Raw genomic sequence first — 25,963 nt, 5'->3', positions numbered from 1 at the left:
GGTCATGCCTTTCCAGAAGGGACCATCAAAATATGTAAAGTCATTTGGAGTAGGGACTAGGCCCTCCCTCCAGTCTCTAGGCTAAGGGATTATCCCCCCATGGGGGATGTGCTCCCAAAGTCCTTTCGTGCACCAGGGATACATCCTGATTTCACTGTCAGAGGTCCCTTAGACTGCTCAGGCCTTCTGAAATCCACATTCAGGGGGTCTGAGTCTGACCTAATGATTATTTTTAATTCTTTGGTGTCTGTTATATTCCCTTTTCATTTCTTATTTTTATTAATTTGGATATTCTCTCTCTATCTTTGGGGTTTGTCTACTTTGCTGATTTTCTCAAATAATCAACTTTGGTTCATTCTTTGTATTGTTCTCTTTTTCTATATTATTGATTTCAGCCCTTAGTTTGATTATTTCTGGTCATCTATTCATCTTAGATGAGCTTGTTTCTTTTTATTCTACAGCTCTCAGGTGTACAATTAAGTTGCTATATATATATAGATCTCTGCAGTTTCTTTATGAATTTGGTGCTATCAATTTTTCTCTTAGAGCTGCTTTTATTGTCTCCTTAAGTTTGGGTGTTTTTCACCCATTTTCATTGAATTCTAGGAAGTCTTTAATTTTTCTTTATTTCTGCCTTGAACATGCAGTCATTCAATAAAGAGTTGTTCATTTTTTGAATTTGTAGGCTTTCTGTTGTTTCTGTTGTTGTTGAAATCCAGTTTTAATCCATGGTGGTCTGATAGGATGGAGGGAGCGATTGCAATCTTCTTGTATCTGTTGAGACTTGCTTTGCAACTGAGTATGTGGTCAACTTTGGAGAATGTTTTGTGAGGTGCTGAAAAAGTGTACCCTTTTATGTGTGGGTGAAATGTTCTGTGGATATCTGTTAGGTTCTTTTGGTTCATAACACCTGTTTGCACCAGTATTTCTGTTTAGTTTTTGTCTAGATGACCTGTCCATTGGTTAGAGTGAGTTACTTAAGTCTCCCACTATCAAAGTGTGAGGATCTGTGTGTGATTTAAGCTTTAGTGGTGTTTCCTTTACAAATGTAGGGGCCCTTGCATAGATGTTAAGAACTGAAAGATAATTTATTTGATCTTCCCTTTGATGAGTATGAAGTGTCCTTCCCTATCTCTTTTGATTAGTTTTGGTTTGAAATCTATTTTATTTGATATTAAAATGCCTACACCAGCTTGTTTCTTGGGTTCAGTTGCTTGGAAAATCCTTTTGCAACCCTGCACTCTGGGGTAATACTTAACTTTGACCTTGAGGTATGTTTCTTGTGTGCAGCTGCAGGATGGAACCTCCTTTTGCATTCACTCTATTAGTCTGTGTCTTTCTATTGAGGGATTGAGTACATTGTTATTGAGAGATACCAATGATCAGATCAATGATTGCTAATTTGTGTTGCTTGTTATTGTTGGTTGTTATGAGTATGTTTCCAGCCATCCTGGTCCCAGCACTGCACCAGCCCCAAATAACACTCAGAGACGCTGTATTAGATATAAAGCTATTAGCCTGTTACTAGCATTTCTTATTGGCTAGATCTGTCTTAAATATTAACCCATTTCTATTTATCTAAGTATTTCCATGTGGTCTCATCTTACCAGAGAGAGGGGCTGGCGTTCTGCTCTCTCTGACCACCATGTTGAATCTCCTCCTCACTCTCCTTGAAACCTCTTCATCTCCTAGTCCCGCCTATCTTGCATTCCTAATGGCCAACAGTGCTTTATTCATTCACCAATGAGAGAAACATATTTACAGAATGACAGACATATCCCATCAGTTTGTGGTAGTAGTGGTGGTGGTTATAGTAAGGTGTGTGTGTGTGTGTGTGTGTTTGTACACATAGACTTCCCTTGTTTTAGTAATGTGAATTTATTTATTTCCTGTGTTTTCATGGGTGTAGTTAACCTTCTTGGGCTGGATTTTTCCTTTTAGTACCTTCTGTAGGGCTGGATTTGTGGATAGACATTGTTGGAACTTGACTATGTCATGAACTACCTTGTTTTCTCCATCTATAATAATTAAAAAATTTTGCTGAATATATTAGTCTGGGCTGGCAACCATGGTCTGAGTTTGCAAGACATTTGTCCAAGCCTTTCTGGCTTTTAAAGTCTTCATTGAGAAGTCAGGTGTAATTCTGATAGGTCTGAATTTATATGTTACTTGATCTTTTTCCTTGCAGCTTTTAATACTCTTTCTTTGTTCTGTATGTTTAATGTTTTGTTTATTATGTGATGAGGGGAATTTCTTTTCTGGTCCAACCTATTTGGTATTCTGCAAGCTTCCTGTACCTTCATATACATGTCCTTTTTTAGAAAAAAAATCTATGATTTTTGATAAAAATATTTTCTGAGAAATTGGGAATAAATCTTCCTCAAGATCCAGTGATATCACTCTCAGACATATACCATACCAGAAGGACACTTGCTTAACTATGTTCATATCAGCTGTATTCATAATATGCAGAACCTGGAAACAACCTAGACTCCCCTCAACTGAAGAATGGATAAAGAAAATGTGGTATGTCTACACAATGGAGTACTACACAGCAGAGAAACAACAATGACATCATGAAAATTGCAGGAAAATGGATGGAACTAGAAAAATATCCTAAGTGAGGTAACCCAGACCTAGAAAGACGAACACAGTATGTAGTCACTCATTAGATGTATATTAGATGCAAAGCAAAGGATAAGCAAGCTATAATCTTCAGCCTCAGAGAAGCTAGGTAACAAGGAAGACCCTAAGAGAGGTGCATGGATCTCCCTGGGAAGAGGAAATAGATGAGATATTCAGGGTAAACTGGGGGCAAGGAGAAGCAGAGGGAAGGAAATGAGATATGGGAACTTGAGGGATCAGGATGGTCAAGTTTGGGGTGGGATGGAAGGGGAGAGTAGTGAAAGAGATACCTTGATAGAGGGGGTCAATCTTGTCCCCTGTAATCAGATTGATGGCTCCTCTAATTGTCATCATAGAGCCTTCATCCAGTACCTGATGAAAGATGATGCAGAGGGCTACAGCCAAGCACTGGGCTGAGCTCTGGGATTCCAGTTTAAGAGAAGGTGGAGGGATTATTTGAGCAAGGGAGAGATTATTTGAGCTAGGGTGGGGGAAACCCAGAGACAGCTGACCTGAGTTTGTGGGAGCCAGCATGGGAACAACCTAGGCCCTCTGCATCTGGGTGACAGTTGTGCAGCTTGATCTACACAACTAGCAGTGGGACCAGGACCTGTCTCTGATGCATGAGCTGGCTCTTTGGCACCTATTCCTTTTGTTGGGATGGCTCACCCAGCCTTGATATATGGAGGAAGAGCTTGGTCCTGCCTGAACTTGGTATGCCATGCTTTGCTGATTCCCATGGGAGGCCTTACCCCATCTAAATGAAGATGAAGGAATAAATGGATGGGGGGAGAAGAAGAGAAGGGAAGGGAACAGGAGGAGTGGAGGGATGTGGTTGGTATGAAAAAATAAATAAAAAATCATGAAAAATATTTTCTGGGCCTTTGAGATTCTTCCTATTCCTAGTATTCTGAGGTTTGGTCTTTTCATGGTGTCCCAGATATCCTGAATGTTTTGTGTCAGCAACTTTTTGGATCTAGCATTTCTTTGAATGATCTCAATGCATGAGATTCTCTCTTCCATAATTTGTATTCTGTTGGAGATGCTTGCGTCTGTAGTTCCTGTTGGCTTTCATATATTTTTTCAGGATTCCTTGTTTGTGTTTTCTTTATTGCTTCTATTTCCATTTTCAAATCATGAACATTTTTATTCATTTCCTTCAACTTTTTTTTTCTTGGCTTTAAGAGATTTACTCATGCCCTTCAATTGTTTGTGTTTTCCTGGATTTCTTTGAGGGATTTGTTCTTTTCCTCTTTAAGGACTTCTGTCATTTTTATAATGTTGGTTTTAAGGTCATGTTCTAGTGCTTCAGCTGTGTTGGAATATTTAGGCCTTACTGTAGTAGGATGGCTGGACTCTGGTGGTGACATAGTGTCCTGGCTGTTGTTGTGTTCTTACACTGGTGTCTAGGCATCTTGATTTTGGGTATAGGACTAGGTATCAATTTCTGAATTTGTCTTTGTCAGATGTGTGTTTTTCCTTGGTTTCTGTTTCCTCTCTGAGTTGGGGGCTGGATTTCTGGCAGCTGGTCCAGCTGGGCATCCTTCTGCAGGAGTTGGGGCTGGGATACAGTGATGAGGAAGGATAGGGGGTTGAATGTAGGCTGGGCAGAAGAAGTGAGGACAGTGCTGAGCTGGGTATGTTAGCTGTGGTTCTGGTGGGCACCATGTTATTTGGTCTGGCAGGTTGCCTCTGCTCGAGTCGGGGGCCAGATATGGTAATGAAGAAGGAAGGGCTGGTTGGGGATGGGTAGGGTGCACACTGAGAAAGTAGGGGTGGTCCATAAGCAATCAGACTACATGTATCTGTATGGGTGTGTCTTTATTCTAGTTTGGATTATTTTCCTTCTATGATCTTGTTGAAAAGAAATGGCCCATGCCATTAACTTGGCATTCTTCTCCATCCATGCCTATAATTAAAAGGTTTAATTTTTTCATGGTATCCTGCATTTCCTGTGTGTTCCTTTCTTATAGTGTTTTCAATTGTTCATACTCAAAGCTTATTTAGTCTAGATCCTCAAATCCTGATACTCTATATTCTGATTCTATTTCCTACTTGTAAAGCTTTCCTTCAAGTTTCCTAGTTGAATTTCTTGAGGCTCTCAATTTCCTCATTTCACCTTGAGTCCTCTTCAATATTTTTATGTCCTTATTGAATTTTGTTCTCAAGTCCTGGATTGTCTTTGTCATTTCCATCAGCCTTATGTTTGTGTTTTCTTGGGCATCACTCAGGCATTTATTCTCCTTAAGGCCCAGTGGTTCCCACCCTTCGTAATGCTGCAACCCTTTAATAGAGTTCTTCATGTTGTAGTGACCCCCAACCATAAAATTATTTTGTTGCTACTTCATAACTGTAATTTTGCCATTATGAGTTGTAATGTAAACATCTGGTATGCGGGATATCTGATATTCAATCCCTAAAGGGGTCATGGCCCACAGGTTGAAAACCACTGCTTAAATTAAGCTCTTTCTTCTTAATGTCATTGAGCTATTTCTGTCTTCTTTAAAGTCCTTGAATTCTTTAATGGGGTTTATCATTGTTCTTTTAAATTCTGTGCCTTGGGTTTATCTAGGAAATTCTCATTGGCAAACATTTCTACAGGACTGGTACATTTTGAAGAGAAGATACTGGTTTGATCTTTCATACTGTTTGTATTTTTGTAATAAGATCTGGGCATGTGGACTTATTTTGTTTTGCTTTTCAAGACAGGTTTTCTCTATGTAGGTCTGGCTGTCCTGAAACTCTCTCTGTAGAGCAGTTGGAGATCCTCCTGCCTCCACCTCCCAAGTGCTGGGATTAAAGGCACATGACAACACTGCCAGCTATGGACTTCTTTTGTTAGTTCTGACGCTGATAATGACAGAGCAGGTTGAGCCTAGAGGTTGGAAATGGCTTGGATGGAATGAAGTCAGGTAGACACAGGGGACTAGCCTAGCCTACAAGATGTGTTTCCTGGTCCAGTCATGGAGGTTACGGGTAGATCTGGTTCAGTAGAAAGATTGGATATGTCATGGGAGAGGCCTGTGAATTGGACAATAGTTAGGGAGGACCCTGGCCAAAGCCATGAGATCATTTGTAGGGTAAGCAGGAGAGCCAGACTAAGCTGGGCCCTGGGCTACATCTGGCAGGTTGGGGAGAAGGTACAGATCAGGAGGTCATAGGGACTCAACACACGAGATCCTAAAGGGGAGATGGAAATTTCGGATATGTGCAGGAGCTAGGTGAGAACACAAGGGACATGTTGCTGTCAGGTAGACTGGGTCCAAGGAGAAGCCTAGAAGTTGGCAGTGGTGCAGGTGAAATGGCGAGATTAGGCAGGAATACAAGATGTGGGACCCAGTGGAGGCCTCTAAACCTCTTTTCTTTCTAAAATGCCCACCTTAAGTATTTCACTGTCATAGCAAAAATAAACAAATGGATTGATACAGTGCTTATACCACTTTGTATTTTACAGCTATAATAGACACCCTTACCGAGAAGTCTTCGGAGAACAATTTAGTGCAAGTCAATTACTTACTCATAAGCATTACCTGGAAATTAGTGCAACCTGGATTCAAATCCCAAGTTGCTGGACATCAAATCCATGCTGTTTCTACATTATTAACCTTTCATCCTTGACAACTAATAGTAAGCAACAGGGTCTGATTGATGGTGCCTTAATCCACAGAAATGACAATAGAGGAGGGAGTTTGAGTCAGAGAGCTAATCTGGTACACAGGGAAGAGGGTAGAGATGGCATAGTCCTTAGTGTTGATACTAGCAAAAGAGGTGACTATTGAGCACATGGCTAGTTGACACCATTAGGGACATGGATAGAGCCCCTTCCCATAAGCATGTCTAACTCATGTTTGTCTTAACTACAATTACTGGATCACAGGTGTCCCCTTGTGAAGGCCCTTGAATACGCATGATGACAGAAATTACCCCTGCCTGTCACCTCAGAGCACCATGCTTCTGCCCCCTACAAGTGTGAGAGCTTGAGAGCCCAGGGTTATGTGACTAGAATAATGAACAACATAAAAGGAAGGATACCTGTTTATTTCAAAGAGTGATGTGAGATATGGCAGAAGTGAAGGCTTTGTCCTTTCATTTAGGTGCTGAGGACGAGAGACAGCCAAGGAGATTCAAAGTCCACTCTGAGGGAATTATTTTCCCAAGTCCTTTCTCATTATCAAAGAAAACTGGATTCTGTTACATTGAACTACAAAAAGTAGTGAAAACCATTCATAACCCAAAAGCCAGGAGGAAATTATAGTTAATCTATTTTCTTTATACATACAAATACCTTTCTACATACACATATATAGACTATGGGACGTTTTTTATAGTTTCCACAATTGTAGAATCAGGGGTCCCAAGTGTATCCTCTAGTTTTGGACTGTGTCAACAGCATGAGGGAAGACCTAGGGACAGGAAGGATGTTTGGAGGGGTGGAAGAGTAGTGAAGCAGAGGGGAACAGAGTTTTGAGAAACAATCTTATGTATCCCCAGATGGCACTGAATTTGTTGTGTAGCCAAAGATGACTTCTGACCTTCCTGCCTCCATTGCCCGGTCACTGGGATTATAGGCATGCAATACTGGGAATTAGACTCAGGGGGTTATGCCTGCTAGATGAGCATCTTACCCAACTGAGTCACACTCTCAGCCCATTATTTTTACTTAATGGATGTAAACACATTGTCATTCTCATTTTAGAATGTGATTCAAATGGGTATTTGATATTCTAGCATATGAATATTTCACTCAGTATTATGCTAGTGTGTGGTTTTCTGATTCATGGGCAAAAGTGAATGTTATCATTAAAAATATAGCAAATCTAGGGGGGCGGTGAGATGACTTAGTGGGTAAAGAACTTGCTGTGCAACCTTGGTGATCTATGTGCAACCCCATCAGAGTAGAAGGCAAGAACACTCTCACAAATTGTTCTCTGACCTCCGTCCATGTGCCATAGTAAGAGCACACACACACAACACACACACACACACACACAGTAATATTTCTTAATTTGAATAACCTTTTAGTGTGATCGTTAAATTGTTTTCGTTTGTATTTCTTCAGTGACTATGAAGATGGAGCATCTTCTCAAGTTGTCTATTTGTAGGTTTTCTGCTATGATTCACCTATTTGAGTCCTTGTTCCAGTTCACTCACGGGAATGGCTGTCTTCTCTTGTTTTGCCAGTATTTGGCAGTAAGAATATTATCCTAAGCCATATACTTCAGAAAACAAATATGTTCTCATTTTTGCTTTAATGTTTAACTTTCTGGCTGGTGTCACTTTAATGCTCAGAAATAATAAATTATGTATTGGAATACATTCTTTACACTGTCATTTTTCAGCCTTCATTATTTGTGTGTGTGTGTGTGTGTGTGTGTGTGTGTGTGTGTGTGATGCTGGGGATTATTCCACAGCCCTGTACATGCTCAGCAAGTGTTCTGCCAGAACAATAGTCCCAGTACTATGCTCTCTGAGGTGAGATACACAACCCAGTTTTAATAGACCAACAGTTCAATAGATAAACCATAGTACACACAAGCATGCTGCGCAGTGTGTTTGTGTGTGTGTGTGTGTGTGTGTGTGATAATTTAGAGTTGTTCTCTTCTGATCAGTAGGGGAAGAGTGGATCATTGAAAATGATGCTTAGCTATTGAAACATTAGGGGGAAATAGGTTTAGACACCTAACTTCACAACATTAAAATAAATGCAAATATGCTTAAGAGGTAACAATAAATTAAACTACGAAAGATATAGAATCAAATATAGATGGATGCTTTATTCTAGCTTCATAACACAGTTCAATAAATGCATTATGTTATTACTCACCCTTTTAATTATTATTTTATTTTGTATCTGATGAGTTGTATTGTACATGTGTATTTGTATGTATGTATGGGTATGTGTACAAGCAGAGACCAGAGGAGACCTCCTCTATGAGAATCTGCTATATTCTGAGATGGGGCCTCTCAGCTATCCTAAAGCCCACCATTTCAGTGGCTCGGCTGTCAGGCTTGCAAGATCCCTGGGTCCATCTTTCTCTTCCACACAGAGCTGGAATAAAAGGCATACATGATGGTGCTCCAATTTTACATGGGTCATGGAGACTCAAACCCAGGTGTTCATCCTACAAGTTTTTAATGTTTAAGAAGGTATTTTTCAACTATATCCTACTCTGCTATACATTAAAGGTTATTCCTCCTCCCCAACTTTATCTGTACTCTGAAACCATTCTCTGTCCATACTCTTCTCCCTATAACCTTCCTGGATTCTAGTAGCCAGGATTCCATTCCCTACTTTCTGTGGAAACAACATTTTAAGGTTGCTCATATCAATGGGAACATATGGCATTATCTTTCCATGCCAGATACATTTCATATTAACAACTATCCTCCAATTCTATCCACACTGCTGCAGATGATTGAATTGCATTTTTTTCCTTTCTACATTAAAAAATGTGTATGGGTGTTTTGCCGGCAAGCTTGTCTGTGCACTATGCATATGTCTGCTGCCTGTGGAGATTAGATGGTGTCAGATCCCCTGGTACTGGAGTTCCAGATGCTTGTGAGCTGCCATATGGGCAGTGGGAATTCAACCTAGATCCTCATGAAGAGCAGCCAGTGCTCTTGACTGCTGAGCCATCTCTCCCGTTCCAAACTGCATTGTTCTGAGATTGAAGAATGTTCTACTGTGCATTTGTACAATACTTTCTTTATATCTTCATCTGCTAAAGGACACAGAGGGTGCTTCTGTATCTGAGCTCTGGTGAATAGCACTGCAACTAACTTGTAAGTATTTAATCATACTGATTTAATTTCCTCTGGATTTGAAGCCAGTAGTGGGACTGCTGTATCATGTGATATAGTTCTATTTCTAGTTGTGGGGAATCTGCCTTATTATTTTCCACAAATATATGTCAACAGTAATAGTTTTCAAACCTTTGGCAGTATTTGCTAGTTTTTGCCCATTTAGTGGTGAAGTAGTATCTCACTATGGCATCTTCGTATTCATCACTGATGTATGCTCTCAACTGAAGCTTTCAAATCAAAGTATTTATCCCTTTGAGCCTTGTGTGTACATCTTTCAAGTGGATTCTGAGACTCACTATGTAACTTCACAATCCAGTCTTTAAAAAAAAAAAAAACTCAGTTTCAGTATACATCCTCCGCTTTGTCTGTTTTATTTATATATCTCCAAGTTTTATCTCAGCCCCAGTTTCTCTCCACTCCCTCCTCCTGCAATCACAACATCTTAAATTTATCACCCTTAAGGAACAGATTCAGCTTGATATCATTAAGCAAATACTTATTGCCTACTATATACTTGGTGGCATTCTATTCAATCTTGTCAACTCTACAGCATAGAATGGATTGTTATTTTAGAGATGAGTAAGCCTAACTTGGAGAGCTCAAGTAAATTGTTCAGGGCCACAGAGCTACTCTGTGGTTTGAAAGCCAGGTTCAAAAATCTGTTCTGACATTTGTGCCATACTAGAAAATACAGAGCTTAAAAGAAAGCAAAGAGGACATTGAACATGCTATCTGCCTTAAAATTGAAAACTCAAGCAGCCAAAGACACAGACTACATTTTGGAATTAGAAGTGACATAGTAACTACTATGTTATTCCTTCAGCCATCTGGGAAATGGACATTAAAACTACATTGCGATTCCATCTCACCTTAGACAGAATGGCTACAAGCAAGAAAACTGATAATGGCAAATGCTGGAGAGGACGTGAGGAAAGAAAAACCCTTACACATTACTGGTAGTGATGTGAACTGGTGTCGCCAGTACACAAATCCGTGTGAAGGGCCCTCAAAAAAAAAAAAAAAAAACTAAAAAAAACCTAAAAATGCAACTACCATACAATCCAGCCATAACACTCCCAAGTATATGTTCAAAGGACTGTAAGCCCCTACCACAGAGGCACTTACACATCCATGTTTATTGCTGTACTCTTCATAATAGCTAAGAAATGGGTTCAGATCAATGAGTAAGAAAAATGGCCAATAGATGCAGTGGATTTTTATGCTGCCTTAAAAATGCAATCATGGGACTGGAGAGAAGGTGCAGCAGTAAGAGTGCCTGCTGCTCTCCTAGAGGACCTGAGCTCACAACTACCTTTAACTTCAGCTCCCGAGAATCCAGCACCCTCTTCTGGCCTCTGTAGACACCTGCACTCATGGGCATGCCCAAGTACACATGTATACATACAAACAAAAACAAATCTTTAAAAAAGAGAGAATTGTTCAACCTACCACAAGAGCCTGCAATAGCACTGTTGTGCATATACCCAAAGGAGGCACATTCACATCACATCAACTATGTTCATAGCAGCATTATTCATAATAGCCAGATCTTGGAAACAACCTAGGAGCCCCTCAACTGAAGAATGGATAAAGAATATGTGGTAATTTACTACTCAGCAGTAAGAAAAATGACATCCTAAAATTCACAGGCAAATGGACAGAACTAGAAAAAGCATCCTGAGTGAGGTAACCAAGACCAGTATATACTCACTCATAAGTGGATACCAGACATAAAGCAAAAGATACCCAGCCTACATTCCATAACCCCAGATAAAGCTAGAACCATCTTCCAGAAATAGATGGAAGCAGATGCAGAAATCCACAACTAACGATTGCTCCAAGCTCCTGGAGTACAATCGAAGTGAGGGAGGAGTGATAATATGAGCAAAGGAGTCAAGACCATGATGTGGAAACCCACAGAATCAGCTGACCTGAGCTAGTGAGAGATCACTGACTCAGGCCTGAAAAATGGGGGATCTGCATAAGACCGAACTAGACTCCCTTAATATATGTGACAATGGTGCAGCTGGGGCAATATACGAGGCCACTGGCAGTGGGTCTAAGACCTAACATTAATGCACAAACTGACTTAGTGGAGCCCATTCTATAGAGAGAGATACCTTGCTTAGCCTAGAGACAGGGTTGGGAGGGATGGAGAGATTCCTCAATGAGATTATTTAGACAGACTTAGTAGACTTCCTAGGGAAGACCTTAACCTCTCCGAGGAGCAGATGAGAAGGGGGATTTGTGGAGGGAGCAAGAGGAGAGGAAGGAGTGGGAACTTGGATTGGAATGTAAAAAATAAATAATGTTAAAAAAAAGGAGAATCGTAACATAGGGAAATAAATGGAATAGCATTATGTGATATAACAATTATCACACACATAAGAAAGCACATTCTCTTTATATGAGTTTTGTGGGTGTGGTTATTGGTTATGAAACTAGAAAGGGAACCATGAAGCCAATCTTGACGGAGTTTCTGTCCCACCTTGTCCCATAGTCATTTAGCCCCAAACAAACACACAGAGACTTATAATAATTATAAACTGTTTGGCCGATGGCTTAGGCTTCTTACTGGCTAGTGCTCTCTTCATTATTAACCTATTTCTATTAAAGTGTATCTCCATGTGGTTTTGGCTTACCAGATAATGCTCTAGCATGTTACTCCTTCAGCAGCTACATGGCATCTCTCTGGCGGGTTCTCTCTGCATCTTCTCCCTCGAATTCTCCTCGTCTGGTAGCCCTTCTATACTTCCTGCCTGGCTACTTGCCAATCAATGTTTTATTCATCAACCAGTAAGAGAAACATATATAGAGAAGGGCACCCCCCATCACCAATCCCATGGGACAAGAGTTACAGATGGTTTTGAGTTGCCATATTGGTACTGGCAATTGAACCCAGGTCCCTCTGCATGAGCAGCAAGTGCTTTTATCTGCTGAGTCATCTCTCTAGCCCCCACATGTCAATTGTCAAAAAATTTAGAAGAGGATCAATGAGATGGCTCAGTGGATGAATGCAACTGGCACCAAGTCTGATAACCTGGATGTGATCCTTGAGACTCACATGGTAGAGGGAGAACCAACTCCCACAAGTAATCATCTGACCTCTGCACATATGTGCACCCATGTACACCAAATAACAAGGTAAGTTTCAAAATTGAGAATTGGTGTGCTGTCCTATAGAAGGCTGTAATGAGAGAGTATGTAAGAGCCCTGGCTTGATCTGTTTCCATGATACTGGTGGTATGTTTAGCTCTTCACTACTAGTTAGTGATTAATGGAAGATGATATAATCTATGCATAGCACTCTCCATGGTGCCTGGAAAATATCAATTCCAAGATCTTTTTATTCCAATTTTTAACAACTTTGAAACCAGCAGGACTCTTATGGCTACATTACAATTGGAAATATTGATCTTACAATTGATAAATCTTAGAGTTGATGGAGGAAGGCACTTGGTGCTTAATAAATGTTTAGCTATTGTGGAGATGATTGTTCATTCATCCAATAAGTTCTTTTTTTCTCCTGAACAAATTATAAGCCAGGCAGTAACTGTTTTAGGTATTGGGACAGAATAAAAGATTCACCAACAACTCCTGTTCTCACTTAATTCACCTTCTAGAAGGAAACATACATTAACAAGTAAGGGACACAGAATAGCTGATAGAGACATAAAGTAAGGAGAATGGAAAGTCATGAGAATGCTGTTAACATGTGCGGTTGTGTGTGTGGCAGGGGATATGTGTATGTGTGTGTGTATGTGTGTGTGTGTATGTGTGTATGTGTATGCGCACATTAGTGCATATCTTTGTGCACATGCCAAGACCAGAAGACAACAAGTGCCCCGGTGTATGATTTTCTACCTTATTTCCTTGAAACAGGGTTTCTTTACTACTGCCATATATTTTAGCATGTTTCCCCTCCCCCAACTCCTCCATCTCCCTACCCATCCAACATCATGAGTTCTCTGTTCCTCTCCCCACCTCAACCAAAACAAAATAAAAACAGTGAGAAAAAATTTCAAAACAAAATGAAACAATAACATCCCCATATACATACACATACAAAACAACAACAATAGCAACAACAAAAAAACACGGAGTTTCTTATGGGCCTGAAATTTGCCAGCAAGCTCTTCCACCACTGGCCGATCTCTGCTCCTGGTGCTGGGGTTATGAGTATGCAAGGCCATACCCAGCTAGGGCTTCAAGTTCGGGTCCTTAAGCTTGTACATCAAGTGCTCTTACCCACTGAGCCATTTCTTCAGCCCTGGGGTGCCATTTTAAACAGGCTGAGCAAGTAACGCTTCACTGACAAGATGACGGTTTAAGAAGACATGAGTGCCTTGAGAGGGTAAGCTATGGAGAGCTAGGGAACAAGCTGTCTGAGTAGAAGGCATAGAAAGTGCAAGGGCCTTGAGATGAGATCACCCTTGGTAGTTTGGGAGGGTTCATCTGGCTAGAGAGGAGTACAGGGATGTACTAGGCCAACATGGTGTATAGTCACTTATACATGAACGTCAGCTGTTACATAAAGTGAGCATGCTACAATCTACAGACCCACAGAGGCTGAGTAACAAGGAGGGCTCAAGGGAGAGCACATGGAACTCTTTCAAAACTGCTCTAAATTTGGGAGTAGGAGCAGTGTATCGGGGCCCAAGCTGCCAAGTGTCACAGCTACAGTGCACTTAAAGCCAAGGGATGACTCGGGGATAGGAGTGACATTAATTTAAGGAAAGTGAGGACAGAGAGAGTTCCATTTAGTTTCTTAAACACACTAATGCACAGTCAAAATGATTCATGATGCAGAAGAATTTAAGGGCAGAATGATAATGATACGTGATCAGAATAACTGAATGAGGCTAGCTTGGAAAACAATGGCATCCAGAGCCTAACATCAGACTAATAAGGTACACTGCAAACTGGCACTGAACTTTCAAAAGGCATGCGGCCACAACATTCATCCACCCTTCAAAACTCAAGACTAGTGAAGAGCATTTATGGATTTATTATAGGCAAGCTGGTAATGCACAAAAGCCAGGTTTCTGTAACTAATATAAGGCAAATGCTTTATAAGCCTACCATTTCTTAGAAGGGCAGGATGCATGGCATGATCTGTGGAGGAGGACAAAGCTGAGCTCAGATGTCAGGTTAGCCACTAACGTCAATGCTTCAGTGACCTCACCTCTGTAAACTGGGAATGATAATACGAAACCTGATAATATTCTTTTCCTGAACAAAACAATTTGTGTGTCAAGTGCTTAGCATTGAAACTGCTTGCTTAAAGCACAGTTAACTGCTTGCTTAAAGCACAGTTGTTACCAGGTGTTGGTGGGGGAGGGGAGCATGCCTTTGACATCAACACATGGGAGGCAGGAAGATCTCTTGTGAAGTTTGAAACCAGCCAGGGCTACACAGCGTCACCTTGTCTCAAGGAAAAAAAATAAGTGAATAAATAAATAAAAAATAAAAGAGGAAGAAGAGAAACTTTGCTATTAAAAATGCAATTTGTTGTTCGCTGTACATATGTCTTGAAACAAAGTGATCCAGATTTACAGTACCACCAAAATACATAAGCAATAAAAGCAATGGAAAACAAGAAATGTTTCCTAAGTGTTCTAAAGACAGTATTAGCTTTCAAGGATTAAACAGAGACCTTAAAGGGTGATCCTTCAAGTTGACTTAGATCCATAGAAACTCTTACATGCAGCACACATACTCTTCTTACTAGCTATAGTTTTGTTTTTCCAGACAGGGTTTCTCTGTGCAGCTTTGGAGCCTGTCCTGTAACTCACTCTGTAGACCAGGCTGGTCTCAATTTACTGAGATCCACCTGCCTCTGCCTCCCAAGTGCTGGGATTAAAGGTGTGCACCACTACCACCTGGTGCTAGCTGTAATCTTAAAGATATTGAAGTGTGAAATATATTCAGTAAAGGAGCTGAAACAAGAAATATTCTGTTGAAACCCCCTTCTTCCCCAACCAGTCCCATCATACTGTGTAAAGCCATTTTCCCACTGAAAACTGTTAAAGCTGCACACGGCAATACTGTCTATAACTACTCAGGAGGTAGAAGCAGAATTCTCAGTTCAAAGCCCCAGCCTGGGTTAGGTGAGATCCTGTCTCAGGAAAAACCTGGGGAAACAGTCGGGTGGTAGCAGTGCATGTCTTTAATCCCAGCACTTGGGAGGCAGAGGCAGGCAGATCTCTGTGAGTTCAAGGCCAGCGTGGTCTACAAAACAAGTTCCAGAAGGCTGTTTATATATTTTGAGAACCTTGTCTCAAAAAGAAGGAGGAGGAGGTGGAGGCGGAGGAGAAGGGGGAGTGTAAAACATGTAGCAGTCAGAAAATGAAATGCAAACATTTAAGAAAACTTGAAAGTCAGTGCTAAATTCCTTCTCCCACCAAAGTATTCAAATTTATGTAAACAGGTAGGAGTACAGTAGTATTTAACCTAGTCATCTAACAAATAAGTAGGCAGAGGATTTATAAGGAATTTAGGGAACCCCTGAGCATCTCTCCTGCCCCTGTTGGAAAGCATTGACTAATCAGAGTGAACTTCAGTAATGAGTACAGGTCATTGGTGCTCACAAACATGTAAGTATATTTATTAAGAAGTTAGAGTTCTGAATGTATACACTTTAGTTTGGGTATTTTCTTGGCATTTCATGACTATGTAGGTTCTCATATTTGAATTGTCTAGTAAAAAGGTTCTAGTAACTTCCTTACAATGGGACTCAGGCAAGTTGCAGACTGAGATCATGATTCCTGTTGACATGTCAAAAGAACCAGATTTAAAGATACAAAGGAATCAATTCTTTAGGCTGCGCAGAGAATAAAAATAAGGTATCCATGGTATCATGGAATGCATCACCTTTATTAGCTTTAATATATCAATCCAAAATCACACATAGGAGATCAAATGAATACCACAGTATACTTTATCCCCCCCCCCCCTCATTAGTTCCTTAAATGAACAAATCCAAAACTTGAAAGAGCAGCAAGCATAAATTCTCCCAAATGAGGCTTGGGTAGAAAATGATTCACCATCCATAACTTCAAAGCCTTAGTCTAATCCACTGTTGTATTGTTATAAAATGAACTCACAGAGAAAATTGAACACCCAACTCAGTTCACAGACTTTGAACTTCCTGTATTTGATTGGAGTTGAAGCAGCCTTTTTACCCTTCTGTTATTATTTTGTATTTTAATGCTCAGGGAATAAAAGACATATCTGCTAATTATCTAAGATAAAGCTATGATGCCTAGTGAAGAAGTAGTTACATTAGTTTCCTGCTCAAAAAGTAGAAAGGTTTTAAATAAACCCGTACTTTTGGAAGTAATCTGAACATTCAAGTCATTCATATCCTTAGCAAGCCAAAGGGTCCATTTAATAATCAGGCTTCTAGACAATCATCCAAAATGCGTACTGAAATGAAGCCTCTGTTCTTTACAGTACCAAGTGACTTTTACTAAATAACAAATAAGCAGTAGCTTTTGGAGGACATCTTTTTAAGAGCCATTCTATATACACTGGAGCAAATGGAGCGCTTGACTCTGCTAAAGGAGATGGGAGTGATCCAGTGTTCTACCCAGATGGAAGTTCTGCAGGTAATGGCAAAATATCTTGGTATCAGTTAATGAGAGCAGCACAGTGGTGAGAGCCACACTGTGCTGAGAGGTAGATTGGGACTTGATCCTGGGATCTGCTACCAAACTAACATCACTTAGACTTAAGATCAGTATTTTAGACTTAATCAAAATCTCTAAAGTGAATCTTTGGATTCTTCTATTTTTAATAGAAAGAAAATAGCTCAAGAAAATCAACATCTGCCTCGTGCTAATATCGGGTGTGCAAAACTAACATTTGGGACCTAAACATGCACAGTACTAAATGTCAAAAAACTCAAGAGGCTTAAGACCCAGCAAACATAAAGATGAGTAGTTTCTATTACCCAACTCCAGAAGGGAGAGCCATTAGTGGCCCCTACAGGCATAGATGTCTATCAAGATCAATAAATGTCTAACTAAGATCATCCCAGCCGAGCTTTGGTTAGGCGGCCACCCGATGGATAGCACGTCAGGGCCCACTAAATTTCACAGTTAGCACGTGCTACTGTGAGAGGAAGAAGTCAATGCATTAGAAATATCTATTTGAACTCACTGAGGCACAAAATGTATACAAGGGGGGGGGTTCTTTTGTTATACAGGATGAATGAACTTTCTGAACAAAAGCTAGGGAACAATTTTAAATCCCAGCCTTAAAAAACAGAGTCTATTCTAAACCAATACCACACACAACGCTGACAGTGTGGCTTCTTCTTGCAGTATAAATATGATCAATACATTCCGAACTGCAGAAGCCAAAAAACAAATCCCTGTTAAAATAGAGTAGTTCTAACAGTAATAGAGAAACAGGCAGAGTTTTCTGTTGAGTGCAATTTTTTCTTTAAAAACATCACTTTTGCAGTTATGGGGGGTAGAACTCAAGTTCATACTTACATGCAACATCAGCGGTATATACCCCATAACCCTCTTTTTAGTTAAAAGAATTACACAGACTTAAATCCTTCTCTTAAGAAGGTGAAAAAACTCATTATTATGAGCCAAATTTTATGTTTGTCCAAGATGAACTCATTAAGTTTTAAGCTTTATTTTGGGAAGCAAGTTAAATTCTCTATCAGCTTTGATTTTACAAGTAACATCAACGTAGCAAAATACAACTAACTGCAACGTATAAAATTAAACTTCAGTAGAAATGATTTCAAAATTGGATCCAGATGCTTAAAAGTATTTACTTTTAAGAGACATAGTATGAAGCATAGGTTTTCTTTCAATTACATCTTAACAAATGGAGAAGAAAATAAAGGGAGAAAAGACTGGTCCTAACACATTTTTAAGTACTACTCATGCCCAAGCCAGCTTGCAATTCACTGAAGTCAGTCCATGAATCAATCTAATGCACAGCAATCCTTGGCTTTTAGCCAATGGAAGCACTAGACTGATTTGATTATACAGACTGATAACCAGTACGACTTTTCCTTCTTCCAATCATGTAAGATATAAACACAGCAATTATAAGGAAGCCCAAGGCCACACCCACTGCAACAGGAATAAGAAAGTTGAGGTCAGAGTCAGCAGCACATTCTTCAGCTGTTAGAAAAGAACAGACAGACAGCAAAGAAAGGAAATTAGTAAAGAATGCAATGTGATAGAAAGAAGCAAACAAGATGCATTTGGAGAGTGTAGACACATGCAATCTTTTTAGAGCACAAACTTTATCTTCTCAATATCCACCCAAATATTCCATAGCCACAGGTCACTTTAACATTTCATGGAAAATGACCAAATTTCTTAGTACAAAGGGGGAAAATGGGGAAGAGTTCAAACTCAGAATTAGGCTTATACAATATCGTTATATTATTAGAGATGTGATTTTAGAGTTGCCATATGGCAATAGGGACTGCCTCTGAATCTCATTTCCTTTCTCCCTTGCTATATGTAGCCTTAGAGTGACCCAGCTCAGTGCCAGAGTGCTTGCCTAGCATGCCTAAGGCTCTTAGGTTCCATACCAAGTACATTTGAAAAAAAAATTATTCTGTACAAGACAGGATCAAGATAATGTGCTCTAGCTCTTTTAAAGATTCATTTATTTGAATTTTATAAATGTGGGTGTTTTGCATATATGTCTGCATACCATATATGTTTAGTGTCCTGGAGGCTAGTACTGAAGTTACAGGTGGGTAATAGCTGGCATGTGGGTGCGGGGAACCAAACCCTGATCCTCTGCAACACCAACAAATATCAAATATTCTTAACAATCTCTCCAGTACTTTTTTTTCACTCTAGAACTCATTTTGTAGACCAGGCTGGCCTCAAACTCACTGAGTTCTGCCTGTCTCTGCCTCCCAAGTGCTGGGATTGAAGGCCTACACCACCACTGCTCAGCTTAGTATTTATTTTTTAACATAGGCCTTCTGTAGCTCACAGGTTACATGTAATTCTTTCCAGCTAACTGATGACCTTGCTGAAGAACAATCTAAGGCATACAAGTCCATCCCATGGAATCAGACTCTTTCAATAGTAACTTAAGGAGGATTTCATCAAGTTACTTAAGCTGGACCTCACTTCCTTTAATTATTAAAAGGGAATACTGACAGCTACATTATAAAGGAGTTCAGGAGTCAATACATTTTTAAAGTATCTGACCCACAGCAAGTGATGCACAATTACTGATTTCCTTCCCTTCCCCTCCTATAGTTACGACTCAGAGGCTTGAGTTTTGACAGTACAGAAATGCTAACAGGTGGATCTCAGTACATGACTGAAAAGGAAGGCCTACATTCAATAATTCAAAATGACTGAGCAAAACAAAGGCAACTCAAAGTGCCAACCTCTGGTCTCAAATGTTCAAGTTTAAATCAGTCATCATTTTATTATTGAGTGATTTCATTTTACTCAGATTTTAACCCAAATACTAATGGGTTCATTGCTACCAGACATGGAACATCAGTGAAGTCATGGCCCTTTCCATATAATTCTGGACTTAAGAGTAAATAATCTCTACGGTCTTTTCAGTACAAGGCTAAAGCAATGAATTAATTATAATGTTTTGTGTGATCTGTGATCATCAACAGCCTGCCTATATCCTCTGAGACTTCCTAATCTTACACGTTTGTCATTCACAGAAACACTGCCATGGCTCTGAAAACATAATGTGAATTTCAGTAACTACAATTAGCCCTTTTTTTGGAGGGCTACTGTTTTTCTGAAAGCTCCTTAGCAGACACTGACAGCTGGGTACCTAAACACATTTGTACTGTTAATTAGTACGTGACAGAAACTCTGAACAAGCCAATATACACATTAGAATTAATTAATGATCATTTCAGTATAAACATGGCCTCATCTGTTAAATCTTTGATTTATATATACCATCAGCACCTCACTTTTTACCATGAAAATGTATCACTCTGGACGAGCTGCCTAGCTACCGATAATGCCAACAGCCCCCTTCTCCACCCCTCAGCACTGTGGCCCACAGCGGCTGTCTTGCAGAAGCCAGAGCATAGCTGCCGTGCTTCGTTGCCTCCCTTCTGAGATTGCTGTTAGCTTACGTTTCATAAGTGGCAGTCTGATGACAACACTAAGTAGATTTTAATGCTCCAGAGATCAACAAGATGAGGTAGAGAAACACAACACAATCTGTCCTAATTAGTTCACAGAATCTTCTATCTTTCAGTGTTAATCGGGCATTCCAAGAGGAGGAAAACAAAGCAAGTGGTTAAATGTTTGAATCTTTTCAGCCTGTACTGTTGAAAAATAAACATTTGCTGAAAAGCTCAGGTTGGGCATGGTAACACATGCCTGTGATCTCCACATTTAGCAAGCCGACACAAGTGGATCTCTGTGAGTTTGAAGCCTGCCTGGACTCCCTAGCAAGTACCAGACCAGCCAAGGCTACAGAAACTCTTGACTCATAAGACAACAACCCCCTGCCAAAAAAAATACCCATCTAATTAAAAAGCCACTTTGAGTTCTGTTATAGCTTCCTGAGTCTGTTTTTAATCTAGGGAAAAATCACAAGCTTCAGAATCTAATTTCATATTTAATTTGAACTCAAAGGCAACATCAAAAAGTCATAACTGTAGAATATGGTTTCCCTTTGGGTCTTACAAAAGTGTGGATGGTCCTGAGGACTATCTGTTCTTCAGATCCCGGAAAACCAAGTGTAAACATATGCAAAAGGCATTTTAAGCCTTGAACTATATGCAAAGGCATAGTAGTGATGAGCTTAAATCAGGACAGCTATCACACATCAAAACAGTACACCAGTAGTGAGGCAGTATTTATTAATTCCAGTAAAATACAACTCCATTTATCTTTTTATAATGGTCATATTAATAAATTTAAGGCATCTCAGGTTAGGATCCCAATTTGGCCAAAGCTCCTTAAGACAGACCTTAAAACATGGCACATACTGCGTCCTTCTTTTTTTTTTTTAAGCCAGTGTGTATTTTAAGCTGATCAGAAGAGATTTTTATGGGAAAAAAAAAAAAAAAAGACCGATATCAAAATGCTGGGGCTGATTTAGAAGTGAACGTTCCAAGGTGTCTGTTTTAAGGAGCAAAGTGCTTCATACACTGACAGGCAAGAAAACCTTGTTATTTGAATGTATTTTATAATATAATCAATCAGATTGCAGGTACTAAAACTGCTCATATCCAGTATGATGGCGCTTGAGACCAATAAAATAAGCCAGCAACACTAGAGTAAGAACTCCTGCCAGAGCTGCTCCCACCGCTATGGGCACAAGGAAGTTGTCTTCATCTGCACTGCAGTCTTGAGCTGGATGTGGAGAAAGGACAATTGAGAACAGAAACAATGACATTTCAAGTGTCTCCAGTTTAACTTAAAATGACAGCACTTCCCAATACACATATTTTTACATCAAAGCAGCAAAGGCATTTTGGCATTCATTATCAGTAAAGGAGATGTCCCCAAAAGTGATCCCTTAAAAAAAAAAAAAAAAAAAGGACAAAAACAAAACAGTACTTTTATGTGGTCACCCCTCCTTAAAAAGCAGTCATTGGGAGGGAAATACATATACTGATCCCGGGCTTCTTACAAAGAGTGACGTTATATGGTACTAAGTCATTAAATGAACAGCAGCTATTCTGCGCTGACACACGGGCACAACGCATAGCATGTGTGCTCACTTGGGAATGGGGAAAGATAACCTGGGCCCTACTGGTGTAACTGTTGGCTTCATGATGTGTATGCAGTCTAGGGAAAGATGAACACTTATTCACTACTGGTAGAATGTAAATTTGGTTCAGCCATCATGGAAATCAGTGCCAAGTTTTCACGGGGGATAGGAGGCAATCAGTAATCTGGAAAAGGGACTGGCCAGGAAGTGGGGCACACTGATAAAAGAGGGAGGGAGATAAAGGATACAGGAGGGGGTAATCAGAACACAATGTATACATACATCAAATTTTCAAGAAAACAAAATTAATCTGAGAAATTAAAAAGAGAAATACCATATATACAGTGATCCAAGAATTCTACTACTGGTAATGTATCCACAGAAAATTAATTCAGTATATCAAAACAAAACACCCTAAAAATAGAATATCTGTATGATCCAGCTATACCACCCCCCAGTGTACATCAAAAAAAAAATAAATCAACACATCACAGAGATACCTGAACATTCAAGTTTATTGCAGCACTAGTCACAAGACAGTCAAGACCTAACTTAGACATCCAACAAGTAAACAAATAAGGAAGTGTGCTATATATACAAAATAGAATTTTATGTAGGCATAAAAAATGAAATTCTCCCATTTGAAGGAAAACTGGTGGATCCAAAATTAGCATGTTAAGCAAAATGAAGCCAGACTCAAACAAACCCCACTTATTTATATGCAGATTCTAAATGTGTGTGTAAATACAAAGGAGACCATGAAGGGCAGAAGAGCTTCTGAAAAGGCAGAAGAGGATACAGATGTGTAGTACATAATGCCATTCTGTTAACATAAATGCAGAAGGGCAGGCTATTTGTCAAGAAAGGATAAGCAAGAGGGGAGCAGGAATGAGAACAAACTGTAACAGAATATATGTATGAAATACTTTAATAACCAGTCTGGTCTATAGAGCCAGTGACAGCCAGGGCTGTTACACAGTGAAACCTTCTCAAAAAACAAACAAACAAACAAACAAAAAGTGCTATAATAAAACACTATGTATTAACTTAAAAAAATATGTAGAGTCTAGCGTGAGAGTGAAACAAAGGAATCAGTGGTTAGAAAGGCCAAGATAGGCTTTGGTGGGGCAAGCAAAACACAAACTATCATGGAAGTCCTTCAGGGACCCAGTCAACTCAGCTTTGGTACATAAGACACCTTGGAAAGGTGACATTTGAGTGAGTTTTAAGACTGCAGGTTGTGTGTGTGGGGGGGGGGCATTGCAGGTAAAAGAAACATGCAGACAAAGCATGGAGGGTAAGAAAACACGAAACTCCAGGGATCCATGCAAGGAAGGTGACATAGAACAGTGGATGGGTTGGTTGGAAGCCATAGAGAAGGTATGCAAGACCAGCTCACAAAAATACTCTACCCTCGTAGGTGGTTCTGCCTTATCCCAAATGGAAACAAACAGCAACAGAATTGTGTGTGAACTGCAGACTGCAGGTAGTTGGCTAGGAGCCACCTCTATTGCTAGCATCTGAGTGACAAACATAATTTTCCTGAACCGAGTTAATGAAGTGTACATGCAAAGGGGAGAGACCACAGATCCATTTAAAGGGCAAACTTGACAAAAATGGATGTAAAAACTTGACCAAAAAAAAAAAAAAAAAAAAAAAAAAAAAAAAAAAAAGACTACAATAACAGGATGTTTTCCAATTCTACACTTGAGTGGTTACAGAAATGCTGGTGCTGTCAATCCTGACAGTAATCCAAAAGAAAGAAATGTGAATTCATTGCAGTCTCGCTGTACTTGTAGTTATTGAGGATGAGTGGGATGGAGTGAAGGAGGTTAAGAGAGGGAGATACTCAGTTTGGATGAAATTTTAGATATCTGTGTCCCCAGGTATACCATTCCTGAGTACACACCTAAAGGGGTCTATCCTACCTGCTTCGCTGTACATAGCAGTCAACAAATACATAGTGGGAACCAGCCTACATGCCTACAAAAAAAGTGACTCAAGAAAATGTGGTCATAGACACAACGCAAATGAAATCATTCCGTCTGAAGGAAATGTGATATATCACAATAAGCATGGTAAGCCAAATAAGCCAGACTTAAAGACAAATCCCACGTGATTTCTCTCATATTCAGATACTGTACTTTCATAGGTGGGGGAAGCTATTTGTAAGGGAGGAAGGATGTGAGACAACATATGTGACATGAAAGCAGGAGAGGGAGGGAAGAGGAAAGAGCATCAGCAAGAATGGGTGTGTGGGAAAATGGAATGAAAACCTACACCCTGTGTGGTTTCTTTAAACACTAACAAAACAAAATATCTGGGTTCCTGCCGAAATGCCTATAAACTGGCACAAGGACAATGAAATGGGTCCATAGAGAAAACACCAGGAATACTAATATTTGAGATGTAGAAAAGGCAGGCGGAAGATGGCGTGGCAGCTTAGGAAAGGGAGAGCTCCAATTAGCGTGGGAGAAGAGTTTAATATATTACAGAATTCTGAAACAACATATGTTGGATCCAGCCATGTGGAGGATAAGGTATGAGTCAAACTGCTGCAAAAACAAGTGAATGGCAAGAGAATAGCTAGTGATCAGTCACAGCATTGAGGACTAAGGAGAAGCAAGTCATTTGTATAAATTAAAGGTGCAGAGAACACATGAAGGTACATACAATCAGAACATAAGGAAGAGGTGGCATCTGAAATAGATAACTATGTCTGTAAGATAGGATAAAGGGGGAAGGAAAATGTTTATAAAGAGGGAGGCTAATTTTTCTCCCCCACTGTCTCATGGACAAAGTGGAACTTGCTAGAAGGTGTGTTCTGTGTGTTGTCTCGGCAGATTAAAGAAAAGATATGGAGTAACAGGTTCCCTTTATAAAAACATGGCAGTGTTTAGACCCGGTATCAATTTGAAGACATTGTTACATTTAAGGAAAACAAACAAATAATGTTTTTAAAAGAGCAAGAACATGCTGAAGATGTTCAATGAAGGGTTTCCTGGGACATGTGAGAAATGAGATCACAAAAACAAAAACCTACCATGACTGCAGGGAAAGATGAAGAGATAGAAAGGACATTTGCAAAGACTCACAAAGATGATCAGGACGCTAAAACACCACTTCTCAGCATTCCCCATTCCCTTGCCTCATCTGGTGTTGCCTGCAGTTCTTCTCCCAGGACTGGACTCTACCAGAGGCTGATACATCACAACTTTACTAGGATTGTGTCAAAATAAGAATGAACAGCACTGGAGTTAAGAACACTAACTGTTCTTCAAGAGGACCTGGATTTGATTCCCAGCATCCATGTGGCAGCTCAGATCCATTTGCAACTCCCATTCCAGGGAATCTAATGAGCTCTTCTTCATTCCACACTGAAAGAGCACACAAGTGGTGCAGACATATGTGTAGGCAAAACACTCATACACATAAGACAAAAAGAATGAAAAGTTTTCCTGACCATGACTGGCAACCACAAAATGTGCCAACCTCTTTTCTGACAGCCAGCCTCTAGGGTGATAACTGGAAACAAGATGTAACCCTGGAGTTTATAGACAGTCTGACATTAACTCTGGCTGCCAACTTCGTGGTCATTCTAAACTGGGTTCTATTAAGAGTCCAGAGAGTTAACAATGCTGCATTTGACTTGTGAACAGATGCTACTAAAGTTCCCAGTTAGCTCTGCCCCTTCAATTTCCCAAATTACCACTTAGCCTATAAACTACTAGGCTGCACATACAAAAAGTATTATGGTATAAAGTATTATGCCTTACATCTAATGCCTTTTGGATTTCCAAAATTTCATTAGGAGATTAATTTCTTA

The 25,963-nt window shown here is 39.9% G+C and overlaps 1 protein-coding gene across 1 annotated transcript in view; it reads right to left on the bottom strand.

Moving 5' to 3' along the window:
- Positions 1-21,263: 21,263 nt before the first annotated feature.
- The window catches only part of Lamp2 (lysosomal associated membrane protein 2), a 42,574-nt gene continuing 37,874 nt past the window's right edge, over positions 21,264-25,963 (bottom strand). Inside the window, exon 9 of the mRNA XM_051178387.1 lies at positions 21,264-21,776. Within this exon, the coding sequence (XP_051034344.1) occupies positions 21,637-21,776 (140 nt within the window). The 3' untranslated portion in view covers positions 21,264-21,636. The remainder of the gene's footprint in view (positions 21,777-25,963) is intronic.

The sequence above is a fragment of the Phodopus roborovskii genome, unplaced genomic scaffold (assembly GCF_943737965.1).
Source record: "Phodopus roborovskii unplaced genomic scaffold, PHOROB, whole genome shotgun sequence".
Lineage (NCBI taxonomy): Eukaryota > Metazoa > Chordata > Mammalia > Rodentia > Cricetidae > Phodopus > Phodopus roborovskii.
Note: the sequence above shows the minus strand (reverse complement) of the source record. Positions and strands in the feature narration are given on the sequence as shown.